The sequence below is a fragment of the Pseudorasbora parva genome, chromosome 1 (genome assembly GCF_024679245.1).
Source record: "Pseudorasbora parva isolate DD20220531a chromosome 1, ASM2467924v1, whole genome shotgun sequence".
NCBI lineage: Eukaryota > Metazoa > Chordata > Actinopteri > Cypriniformes > Gobionidae > Pseudorasbora > Pseudorasbora parva.
The window spans coordinates 20393854-20407332 of record NC_090172.1 but is presented as its reverse complement, the minus strand read 5'-3'; the positions used below and the strand labels follow the sequence as shown (position 1 = coordinate 20407332).

Sequence of the window (13479 nt, the reverse complement as noted above, 5' to 3'; positions counted from 1 at the left end):
CGTCAATGGGAACGCTCCGTCCATTTCTTTTACTGTCTATGCACACAACTCATCGTTGGTCGGGTCGCGTCACGTCACGTCAAACGGCAGTAGCCTAAATCATGATTTCGATTTAGTTGTTGTAATTTCGATGTCATAATTTCGTTGTTTTTTTTTCCCCCTTATGTGGCGTGAATGAGCTAATGTTTTTGTGTATCTTAGAGGGGAAACAATTACGCACACAAAAAAATCCATGAAAAAAAAAAATTCGTATTAGTATTTTGGGTGCCTGGCACACTGCACCAACACATTCACACCCGTGAAATGTTATCCCATTTCTTCTGGAATTGTAATCTCACTGGGGTTTTTTATTTTTAATTTTTTGCGAGTGATGATTGACAGAATCTAGTGTTGTCATATAGCCTATAATCAATAAGAAGTGATCCATATACAATTCCAAGAGACGGAGGGAGTTTTTTATTTTTTTTAATTTTAGCCAGAAAGAAAAAAAACATGTTACATTCAACAAAGAAACATATTAATACAAATACATTTTTTTTTTAAATGCCAGAGTGTACAAACCATAGACCGTAAAAAAAAGGTACAAACCTTTGATAAATGAATTTTAAAAAAGTATATTCATTAAGAACATAAGTCTTTCATGCTTTTTTATTCACAAAGTTCTCCAAACTGGTGCAACATCCTTAGAGACGGAGGGAAGTTAGCGGCATACAAAAAAAAGTTGGAGCCGAGCTGCCATACATATTCATAATGTGTTCATAATAAAGGCCTTTATTATGTATATCTATGAGAGCTGCGACCAACCATAGGACCAAACCATAAACACTGAACCGGAAAAGGAGCGAGTCATGTGGAATTTTAAACCGGAACTGAATGATAAAAAAAACATAGCTGTTTAACTTGGTTTAAAACTAACCACAGCGCTCAAAAAAATTTGTTTGTTTGTGTTTTTTGAAGAAAAATAATCGCAAGAGCTGAGAGCTTTTAGAACACAGGAAAACATTGCTGAAAACGTGCAGCAATACAAAGGTAAGTTTATAGAGAGACACATTTGCTGTTTGTTATAGTTGGAGCTGCCAGTATGTTAACGTTACGTTAAACGATAAGCAAACGTATATAGTAAACCGTGTGTGTCTTCAGCTGGCTCCTCCACTGCCTGTCACGATGCCTGCTCTACTGGAGAGACCAAAGCTGTCCAATGCGATGGCCAGAGCCCTGCATAAGCATATCATGAAAGAGAGAGAGAGGAAAAGACAAGGTACACGAGTGTTTCCAATCTAGAGCAAAAGAGTAAATAAACATTTGTAAATAAAAGAAAACCATGTTTAAATTGTTTTGAGTAACACTAGATTATTCTTTTTATTACATACATTGACATATTCGGTTAATTTTGTTAATTTAAACATATGTCCACTCATACTGTAGAGGAGGAAGAAGTGGATAAGATGATGGAACAGAAAATGAAAGAAGAGGAGGAAAGGAAACGAACCAAAGAAATGGAGGAGCGAATGTCTTTGGAAGAGACTAAAGAACAGGTGTAAACCGCAACACTAGCTCCTCATTATTAGGCAGTGCCATTATACAGAAGAAACTCTTTAATAAAATATGTTTATTTAAATTTAAAAAAAAATTACAAACTGTGCATTTGCTGTGCATTTCCTGCATGTTTATTAAGGGTTTTATTGTTATTAGGTTCAAAAAATGGGTGAAAAACTGCAGGTTTTGCAAGAGGAGAAACATCAGCTCTTCTTACAGCTAAAAAAAGTCCTTCATGAGGAGGAAAGGCGTCGCAGAAAGGAGCAAAGGTGAGTTCATCCTTGTTCTTTTCTTTTTTATAAATGTCTGACAAATATTTAGCTGTCATGTTCCTCATCTCAACCAGGCACTTTTACTTTTTAAACGTACTCACCCCTTTGTTCAGGGACTAATTTTTAAGAAAAAATTGAAAATTGTTCAGTTTACCTTATGTTTCATATAACTATTTACATGTTAAAAAGATAGTTCACCCAAAAATGAAAACTACCTAATGATTTACTCACCCTCAAGCCATCCCAGATGTATATGACATTCTTCTTCTTTAGATGAGTTGTAAAAAAAGTTAATCCATACATCCTAAAAGTAATCCACATGGCTCTGGGGTTAAAGGCCTTCTTTAAGTGAATTGGTGGGTTTGTGTAAGAAAAATATCCATATTTAAAACTTTATAAAGTGAAATATCTAGCTTCCGGTGGAACCCCTTTCCATTTTCAACTTAAAAAGAAAGTGTCAGGCATTGGTTCTATTTCTAGCATGCACCAGTTTTTTTCAAAGTTTGGATTGACATTCACTGCCAATATAATGCTTGGATTAGCTAGGACTTTTTTTTTTTTTTTTTTTTTTTTTTTTTTTTACATATAACTCTGATTGTATTTGTCTGAAAGAAGAATGTCATACACCTAGGCTGGCTTGAGGGTAGGTAATTTATTTCTGGGTGAAGTAATTTTAATTTTTGGGAGAACTATCACTTTAAGACATTTGCTAGAAATAAACGCAAGTAAAAGTTTCTTTTTTGCTGAGTTTATATTTTCTAGATATATTAAACAGTTTAATTATCAAGTGTATATGAATTTATGTAATTTTTCAGTGATATTACAACACTTCCTTCATCCAGTTATCAGTCCAGCTTACCTCTGCACTCAGGACAGCATCTACTCAGCATACAAGGTGATGTATTTAAAGGTTGCAAAACCTTATTGACCTTGGATTACTTTATAGAAAATAATAAGTCATTAGTACAGCAAAACACAGTTTTGTTTTTTTAATTATACCATACTGCTATCCCATGCTTAAAATGCTATTTCTGTGTGTTTTAAGGAAGTCCAGTAAGTCACAATAGAGCTGGTGCTTTGTTAGGGGAGCGCAGTAAACAGTTGTTTCAGACACCTCTGATGCCTGTAAGTAAATAAATCTGAAGAACATGTAACACTGTGTGGTGTTTTTAAAAACATTAATGCCAAAAAATGTAGATGGAAGTTGTATGATACAGAGAGACTTCACTTCATTTGATTTTTGAGACTTGTTTCTTGTAAGATTTGTTTTGTAATAATCAGTGAGGTGTTCCAGCAACCATTAAATTTATTAGTAACAAAATCATCTTTAAAATACTGAATCTTTTTTTTGTTGTTGTTGCTAGAATGACCATTTCATAAGTTGTATCTGGCATACATTTATCCATAAAGTGTTTTCTTGTCTAGGGCCATCAATTCTCCAGTCAGCCAGGTTTCCTCCCTGGTTCCTCAGAACATGGGCAATTCTCCAGTAGCGCTGCGGTCCATGAGCCGTTTGCAGTCACCCAGTCCCAGCACCACACTTCTTACGGACATGCTGCTTCTGTGCCCATCAGCTTTGCCAGCACCACTCAGATCAGAGGTAACTAAAACCTAAACTTTGAGATTTTTTTTTATACATCAACCTCACAGTGTTACCAGATACAGTGTTATTCTAACATTATATTTCTTAATTGGCTTTTATTTATAGGAAATATTTGCATCTCAGGTCAACCAGTTTAATCAGTTCAACTTGCAGAACTTTTTTTATTAGAAACATTTCATAATCTTTAGAAACTTCTGGGCCCTTAGGTGTTGTAACTCACTGAAATAAGCATATCATAGAAATGTGAAGAACATGCTCACCATTCAGTTAGGATTTATCAAATGAACAAATCTATGTAGGTGCATCTGTCTATGTAGGTCCATCACCTTTCCAGAGCATGCCATTCCTGACCCACCAGCCTCAGGGTTATGCTGTCCACAGCCATTTCACTGCCCAGCCAGGTAAAAAAGCCACATCACTTTTTTCATACTTAATGCAGCTCTTCCTTAACATTTGTGTACTTCACTTTACATCAGCTTCTGTCTTTGGGCTAGAGATGCACCATGCAGATTAGTATTGAGAAGTTACAAGAACAAGAAGTTTTTTCATTAATGCCTCAAAAGAAACTTTACACATAAGATAAACAAATTGTGTTTGTTTTGGTCCATCATTCCTTCCTTAATCTTCACAGGATTCATCCCTAGTGCTAGTATCCCCCTTCAGAAACAGCTGGAACATGCTAATCAGCAGTCTGGCTTTACTGACTCTGTACGTACTTATTGAAACTCATTTATTTAATATTTGGTTATAATATATATAAATAATAATATATATATAATAGTGATTGTGTGCGTGTGTGTGTGTGTGTGTGTGTGTGTGTGTGTGTGTGTGTGTGTGTGTGTGTGTGTGTGGGTGGTCATTGTTAGGCTGCTCTTAGACCTATGCATTCACAGGCTTTACATGTTAGTGCAGCTGGTCTGATGTCCACTTCATCAATGGCGGTCCAGATCCCTACTGCCAAGGTGATCTCACTAACCTTCATTGAACCCCTCTGAATGTACATCTTTAGATAAAGATAAAGATTCTTAATCTTGTTCCCAAGGGCCTCATTTATAAAACTGATTTTGATACTTATAGTGTGCGTATACTAAATCCATGGCAAAGTTCATATTTATGAAAATTATTTTTGACGTGGAAAAGTGCTTACTGCCACGTCAGGGTCGGAGCAGACGTACACGCTTTTCCTTGCGGCAGAGTCTGAGTATCTATAAGCAGTAGCAATAATAAAGAAATAATAATTATTATTAATATTCAGATATTAGATATTGTCCCTAATATATACAGGTCCTTCTAAAAAAAAAAAATAGCATATGTGACAAAAGTTCATTATTTTCCATAATGTAATGATACAAATTTAACTTTCATATATTTTAGATTCATTGCACACCAACTGAAATATTTCAGGTCTTTTATTGTTTTAATACTGATGATTTTGGCATACAGCTCATGAAAACCTCAAAAAATCTTAAAAAAATTGCATATTGTGAAAAGGTTCTCTAAACGAGCTATTAACCTAATCATCTGAATCAACTAATTAACTCTAAACACCTGCAAAAGATTCCTGAGGCTTTTAAAAACTCCCAGCCTGGTTCATTACTCAAAACTGCAATCATGGGTAAGACTGCCGACCTGACTGCTGTCCAGAAGGCCATCATTGACACTTGGGGGACCTGCGGAAGATGTGGACTGAGTCTGGAGTAGAAACATCCAGAGCCACCGTGCACAGGTGTGTGCAGGAAATGGACTACAGGTGCCGCATTCCCCAGGTCAGGCCACTTTGGGCTACAGAGAAGCACCACTAGACTGTTGCTCAGTGGTCCAAAGTACATTTTCCGAATGTCATTCGGAAATCAAGGTGCCAGAGTCTGGAGGAAGACTGGGGAGAAGGAAATGGGAAAATGCCTGAAGTCCAGTGTCAAGTACCCTGAGTCAGCGATGGTCTGGGGTGCCATGTCAGCTGCTGGTGTTGGTCCACTGTGTTTTATCAAGGGCAGGGTCAATACAGCTAGCTATCAGGAGATTTTGGAGCACTTCATGCTTCCATCTGCTGAAAAGCTTTATGGAGATGAAGATTAAGTTTTTTAGCAGGACCTGGCACCTGCTCACAGTGCCAAAACCACTGGTAAATGGTTTACTGACCATGGTATTGCTGTGCTCAGTTGGCCTGCCAACTATCCTGACCTGAACCCCATAGAGCAGGGCTATTCAAATCTTACCCTGGAGGGCCAATGCGGTGCAGTTTCGCTCCAACCCTGATCAAACACACCCACCTGTGATTTTCTAATGATCCTGAAGACATTAGCATGTTCAGGTGTGTTTGATTAGGGTTTGAGCTAAACTCTGCACCGCATAGGCCCTCCGGGGTTAGATTTGAATAGCCCTGCCATAGAGAATCTGTGGGATATTGTGAAGAGAAAGTTGAGAGATGCAAGACCCAACACTGGATGAGCTTAAGGCCGCTATCGAAGCATCCTGGGCCTCCATAAAACCTCAGCAGTGCCACAGGCTGATTGCTTCCATGCCACGCTGCATTGAAGCAGTCATTTCTGCAAAGGGATTCCCGACCAAGTATTGAGTGCATAACTGAACATAATTATTTGAAGGTTGACTTTTTTTGTATTAAAAATACTTCTTTTATTGGTTGGATGAAATATGCTAATTTTTTGGAATTTTGGGTTTTCATGAGCTGTATGCCAAAATCATCAGTAATAAAACAATAAAAGACCTGAAATATTTCAGTTGGTGTGCAATGAATCTAAAATTATGGAAAATAATGAACTTTTATCACACATGCTAATTTTTTGATAAGGAACTGTGTGTATATATATTATGATATATTTAAATATATAATTAGAATAGATAAATGTGTCACCCATTATTTTCACATGTGCAAATATCAGCATGGACAACAGAACATGCTGATATTTCAGTATAGATACAGAACATGCTGACAGAGAGTTTTCACATATAGTCACATTACGAACATGCAGCGCTTCTGTGAAAGGAGAAAAACAGTATGTATGTATGTATGTATGTACAGGTACTGAACATATAATTAGAATATCATCAAAAATTTGATTTATTTCACTAATTCCATTCAAAAAGTGAAACTGATATATTTCAAATTTCAAATTCAGTATCTCGGAAAATTTTAATATTACTTAACACCAGTGCAAAGAAAGGATTTTTTGAAATCTTGGCCAACTGAAAAGTATGAAAATGAAAAGTATGAGCTTGTACAGCACTTAATACTTAGTTGGGGCTCCTTTTGTCTGAATTACTGCAGCAATGTGGCGTGGCATGGAGTCAATCAGTCTGTCAACCAATTAATCAACTTTATTTATATAGCGCTTTTACAATTATGATTGTTTCAAAGCAGCTTCACAGTGTTAAACAGGACAATATTGCAGCAAAATTTGATTTGGCTGTACAGTCTTTCTGGAGAAAACAGTGATGTTATCAGCTTATTTTAATTAATCATATAGCAACAATGTTGGCAGATCAGTATTATAGTTTATAGAATTAAATAAGACCTAATTAATTAATTTTATTTGTATATTTAGTTGAATAACTTGGATCATAATTTTAGTGTCCCCAACTGAGCAAGCCAAGCCAAAGGCGACGGTGGCAAGGAACCAAAACTCCATTAGGGCATGATGGAGAAAAATAAACCTTGAGAGAAACCAGGCTCAGTCGGGGTGCAATTTCTCTTCTGGCCTATTAATAAACAGTGTAAGATTATTATTCTGGCAACCTTACAGGTCAGAAATCATATTAGATCGGAATATTCAAAATTTATGGGTATCACGCAAGAGGTGGATTTATTGAGGATGGCACGTTGATTACACAAGAATATGAATATTTGAAGGATCGGAGTCATCATGCCAGAGATGGGTTTATCTAGGATGACGTTTAGAGTAAACAATTATTAAATATGAATATTCAAATAATCCTAGTTGTCACGCCAGAGACGGTTTATAGAGGATGACGTGCCGGAGAGGAAAATTCAGAGGAGATACCAATTGACATGTCTGGACGCAGGTCCAACATCCGATCCGGACACGGCCTAAATCCGGCCGACTGCAGTAAACTTTAGGGATAAACAGAGAGACTAACATTAGCGTAGATGCCACTCTTTTTATGATGTAATGAGTACATCAGGTGATATGGGAAGTGTTCCCGGTTCCGGCTGACCTAGTTAATGCAGCCTAACAATCAGTCAATTTATTTGAAAAATGTAAGTTAAAAATGTTCTATGTGTATGTCATAGTAAAGAGATGCGATTTTAGTCTAGATTTAAACTGACAGTGTGTGTCTGATTCCCAAACAATGCTTGGAAGACTGTTCCAGAGTTTAGGTGCTTAATAGGAAAAGGATCGACCGCCTACAGTTGATTTTGATATTCTATTATCAACTGGCCAGAGTTTTGAGACACCAGTAGACGTGATGGAGTATAATGTGTTAAGAGCTTGCTTAAGTACTAGGGAGTTAAACCATTTAGTGCTTTGTAGGTAACAATATTTTAAAATGTATGCAATGTTTAATAGGGAGCCAGACAGTGCAGTGTTGACAGAACTGGGCTAATATGATCATACTTCCTGGTTCTGGTAAGAACTCGAGCTGCTGCATTTTGGACCAGTTGGAGTTTGTTTATTAAGCGACCAGGGCAACCACTCAGTAGAGCATTACAATAATCTAGCCGTGAGCTCATGAACGCATGTACTAACTGTTCAGCATTTTGCATTGATAGCATGTGCCGTAATTTAGATATATTTTTAAGATGATAGAATGTGGTTTTACAGATGCTAGAAACTTGGCTTTCATATGAAAGATTGTTATCAAAGACCACACCCAGGTTCCTCACTGACGACGAGGGCTTGACAGAGCAGTCATCAAGTGTTAGACAGTATTATAGGTTACTACTTGTGGAGCTTTTCTGTCTAATAATACATTTTTTTAAATCTAAATTAAGTTGCAGGAAATTACTATCAATCCAATTTTTCATACCTGCTATGCATTATTTTAATCTTGTCAATTGGCAAGTTTTGTCAGGGCATGAAGAAATATAGAGCTGAGTATCTTCAGCATAACAATGAAAACTAATTTAGATATATTTTTAAGATGGTAGAATGCAGTTTTGCAGTTTGTCATATACAGGGTGAAAAGCAACAGTCTTAACACTGAGCCTTGCGGTACTCCATACTGAACTTGTGATCGATGTGACTTCTTCTCATTTACTGCTACAAACTGATAACGGTCAGATCATTCTGTGGCACTGCTTAGGTGTTATGAGAGCCCAGGTTGCTCTGATAGTGGCCTTCAACCCTGATTTCCAAAGGAAATGCAAAATTTACTTTCATCAGAGAACATAACTAGACCACTCAGCAGCAGTCCATTCCTTTTTGTCTTTAGCCCAGGTGAGACGCTTCTGACGCTGTCTGTTGTTCACGAGTGCCTTGACACAAGGAATGCAACAGCTGAAATCCATGTCTTGCATACGTCTGTGTGTAGTTTTTCCATGAAGCACTGACTCCAGCTGTAGTCCACTCTTTTTGAATCTCCCCCACATTTTTGAATGGGTTTTGTTTCACAATCCTCTCCAGGGTGCGGTTATCTTTATTGCTTGTACACCTTTTTTCTACCACATATTTTCCTTCCCTTCGTCTCTCTCTCTATTAATGTACTTGGACACAGAGCTCTGTGAACAGCCAGCATCTTTGTGTTATGAATGAATATAATATACAATTTTCACATTTTGAATGGAATTGGGGAAATAAATCAACTTTTCAATGATATTCTAATTATATGACCAGCACCTGTATGTATGTATGTAATAAAATAAATAGGCTTACACAAAATAGGTTTCACTTAAAGGAGTACTTTAGCGCTGGGAATATGAATCTTTATTTAAACTGGGTTATTAATGTAGTAGAAATGTGAAATTATATTTTAATTTGGTGCTTTTTAGACTGAGAAAAGACAGAAAATGTATTTTTGTCTCATGGGGATGAAAGACAACAATTCCCAGAATGCTTTGCTGCCCTACGAGGCCACCAGTGTTGCCAACTTGGCGACTTTGTCGCTATATTAGGCAGCTTTTCAGACCCCTCTAGCGACTTATTTTCAAAAAAGCGACTAGCGACAAATCTAGCGACTTTTTGGACAAACTTCAGCTACTTTAGTTTACAAATGTCGCCAGTACTGTCCTGCGAGCGCGAGGTCTTTCAGCTGCTGTCTGTGTGCGCGTGCAACTCCCCTCAGCCATTCACTGAAAAGGGCAGAAGCAGAGAAAGGTGTATGTGACGGCAGAGGGACAGATGTGAATGAGCGAGCTACACATGAGCACACAAGGTTGCCATCGATTTCTCACTTAATGTTATCTGCTTCTTTTGTTTTATATTGAAATAAATTAGTTATGATGAGTTCCATCTCTTGTGCTTATCACTTATATTACTCACTATCACAGAGCTTTAGTTCATCCAGTTTCTCAATTCAGATTTTACACATATCATTTTTTTTGTAATTCACTATATATTGTATGACAAAAAGGTATAGGAAATGAAAACATTTATTGGACAGTCGACTGTATTATATTATTGTAAAATATAGTAAATGAGCACGGATTAGGAGAGAAAAAACGTCAGGCAGACTGAACGCAAGGACGGCATGATGACGTCACTAATATGCTAATTAACGCATGACGTCATCTACCACATTTTTTACCGATTTTCTTTTTTTTTTTTTTTTTTTTTTTTTTTTTTGGGCAGGCTTTAGCCACTTTCCTTGGAAAATAGTTGGCAACACTGGAGGCCACTCCCAAAGCCACTGCTACTGGATTACTAGATCACTTTCCCAGAACGACCGTGTTCATTTTCATAAAATTTGTTCAGTTAGAGAACAGACAATACAATTAAAAACGGAATAATATAATATGATTTAGCCGTTGAGGAAGTGACGCAGCCCAAACGCTGCAGGAGTCAGATTACATTGACAGTCATGGATGAGCTTGTGATGAGAGCTGAGGTAAACGCGGCATAGATTCACAGTGCATGTTCAGTCTGGTGCGTTTTCAATTCATGCCTTTGGAAGCTTAACTTTCAGGAATTAAAGGATTTCTTCAGCGATTAGCATATGGCTTTGTATCAGTACAAACCCTGGAGTATATTCAAATGATTTTATCAATAATTTTTTTGACCATTCACCACATGCTTTTGTTTTGAGCAGTGCACTAGATATAGATATAACGAGAAGACAAAACAGACATTGTTTGTAAAAACAAATGGGGGAAAACAGCAGTTGTAATTGAAATTGATACAATGCATAGTCAGATGTAAGTCAGCACCTGTTTCCTCCAATATTTAAAATGTTCTTGGTTAATTTTAAATTTGGTGAGGATAAACTTGTTTTCTTTTTACTTTAAAGGGTTACTTCAGCGATTAGCATATGGCTTTGTATCAGTAGAAACCCTGGAGAATATTCAAATTATTGTGCTTTCCCCCCTCATATCTCCCTGAGACAAGAGATTTATGCATTTTATTTCCGGAAAAATTCCTCCTATGATGCAAAATGACGATTTTTGCATCATAGGAGGAATGTTTGCCCAGAGGCTAAAGACTACAGCCAGCAGAGGGAGCTATTTCCGCATGTTTTGAATCTGCGCATGGGGGATGGGAGATTACACTCAGCTGGCAGGGAGAGCTCAGCTTGCAGACAGGATCATTTAAACGGAGCTATGGTGAGCAATGTAAGTCTTTTAACTTCTCAAATTCATTTCTATGAAAGTTAAGCTTGCAAAGGCATGAACTGAAACGCACCAGACTGAACTCCTGTGTGAATGTATGCCGCGAATGTAGTCGCGATTACCTCAGCTCTCATCACTCGTGCAGTTAGTGCTCAGGGCTGTGACACTCGCGCGGTGACTCACTCATTATATTGAACAGACACGTTCAGTTTTTAATTGTAGTGTCTTCTCTAACTCAGTCACAGTAATGAAGTTGGTGGTGTTGGGAATGGCCTCACAGGGCAGCGAAGCATTCTGGGAATTGTAGTCTTTCATCCCCATGGGACAAAAATACATTTTCTGTCTTTTCTCAGTCTAGAAGACACCAAATTCAAAAATAATTTCACATTTCCACTGCATTGATGACCCAGTTTAAATACAGATTCATCTTCCCAGCGCTGAAGTACCCCTTTAATGGAGTCTCTTTGCAGCTGTTTTATACAAAATAGATGCACTTTATTTATGTAATTTATTATGTTTCAGTCTCAATTTCAGAGTTCATCTCAGCCAGCATCACGTCACGCCTTTGTCCCTCACACTCAGGCTGGACAGAGATTCTTCCACCATGGAAAACCACATTAACTACTAAAGTATGACTGTGACAAGGTGCCAGGTTACAGAAAACTCTTTTGAAAACCAGTCATTTTGAATTAACTTTTTTAACATTACAATAAATGTACCATGCAGCAAATATAGTTGGATTATAAACATTATTGAATGGTTACTGGATAAGGAATGGGTTTACACTCAATGAATCTAAGATTTGTCATGGTTTGTTGATTTTGGCTAAGTTATGTTATTAAGAGCAAGGTGGTATTTTACATCAGAGGATTGAAATCCAGCAAAGATAGAAAATTAAGAGCCAAAGGTGATGTGAGTTCCCTGCAAGACCCTTGTAAACTTTTCACGTGAAATTTAGCAAGTCTGTATTTTAACTTTTAAAGTAATGTTTGAAGTGTTAGTAATGAAGTTTAATAGATGTTGGATCAGTGTGTCCTACGTTACATAGAAGAATACCTTCTCAAATAACTGTTAGTTGTTGTTTTTAATGTCTTTTTCTTGGAGTTTGCCAACAGCCATGTCGTTGTGGTCAATATATTACATTATGAATGAGCCAAAAAAAACATCACAAATGGAAATAAAGACTTGATTTATATGTGCTTTTTAATATTGGCTGGGTTGTTTTGCTAAATACAAATTTTTGTTTATTTCCTTTTTTTTTTTGAAAATTGTTTTTACAGTACTCATACTTTAGTAAAGTGTAATGTATATCACAAATCTGGCCCACATGGCATGGGACACAATTGATTTTAAAGGGGTCAATTAAAAATGTTTAAATGTGTATCCAACCCTCAAACTTAAAGACAGAAATTGGTTTGTTTGTCACAGCAAACCATTATAGGCCAAGACTGAGTCCATTACAGGCAGAAGTTTGTGTTTATTTCAAGAAGAGATCTAAGGCTTATGGCACCTCCTTTCGCCTTTACAGCATACTCAAACAACAAATACTTGATAAAATGGTGTTTTTGGCTTCCTTTATCAGTCTCATTCCCAGTGTTTTTTTTGTTTTGTTTTTTTTTTAATTTTGTTTGTTTTTGGAGGGGGGTGGGAGTAGTGCAGTGATCTGAAGTCTCCCTGCATCCATCTATTCACCAGCCTGAGCGATATCGTCATTCCCTGCATTAGGGTCTTTTGCTTTAAGCTACTAGAAGATAAAAGGGAAGTTAAGCAGAACACTTGGTCCTGTGATACAAACCTGCATCCTATTACACATATTGCATTTGTATCTGCCTTTCACAGAAGATTCTGCACTTTAATGTTTTTCACTTCCCCTCTGCACTCTAATTGCTCATAAATAAATTGAACCATGCAACAGACCTCTTTAGCTATTTGCTACTTAGATTTAAGATCGCAAAGGACATATTAGGGGCAGGGTTTTTTTTCTAACAAGGACAAACTCATACTACTAAAGACAGTTATGAAGTGCCCTTCTCAACAACAAAAAATTCCCAGCCTAGACCAGCCATACATCATTATGGTGCTTTTGTCCATTGTCCATTTCTCTTTTTATGTACCTTTTGTTTCACAAGAATTTAATTTTGTTTGGAACATTTTGATTATTACATTTCCTAGTGTTCTTTAAACCTACAGATGGGCTATAAAGTACAGAAAGAAAGAGGGAGAAATAAAGAGTGTGAAAAAAGGAGGGAGGATAGCTTTGCTGAGGTCTAATTCTGTCCTATCCAGGTCCGGTGCATCTTGTCAAACCCTGAGAGAAAGGAAGAGAG

The 13479-nt window shown here is 37.1% G+C and overlaps 2 protein-coding genes across 4 annotated transcripts in view; one reads left to right on the top strand and one right to left on the bottom strand.

Annotated features, from left to right (window-relative positions):
* Positions 1-826: 826 nt before the first annotated feature.
* Positions 827-12359, top strand: LOC137059747 (G protein pathway suppressor 2-like). 3 transcript variants are annotated; one of them, XM_067432452.1, is made up of 11 exons: positions 827-1029; positions 1141-1258; positions 1426-1535; positions 1693-1805; positions 2651-2703; positions 2854-2933; positions 3234-3408; positions 3711-3812; positions 4043-4119; positions 4278-4373; positions 11675-12359. In XM_067432452.1, the coding sequence occupies exons 2-11, from the start codon at positions 1165-1167 to the stop codon at positions 11771-11773; spliced, it is 999 nt and encodes a 332-aa protein (XP_067288553.1). In that variant the 5' UTR covers positions 827-1029; positions 1141-1164; the 3' UTR covers positions 11774-12359. The 3 variants fall into 3 exon arrangements, with proteins under 3 accessions (XP_067288553.1, XP_067288551.1, XP_067288552.1); XM_067432450.1 differs by having other exon boundaries at positions 829-1029; positions 2624-2703; XM_067432451.1 differs by having other exon boundaries at positions 832-1029; positions 2624-2703; positions 3729-3812.
* LOC137060300 (eukaryotic translation initiation factor 5A-1) overlaps positions 12338-13479 on the bottom strand; it is a 38923-nt gene continuing 37781 nt past the window's right edge. The window contains exon 6 of the mRNA XM_067432454.1: positions 12338-13460. The gene's annotated coding sequence lies outside the window, so the exon portion shown is untranslated. The remainder of the gene's footprint in view (positions 13461-13479) is intronic.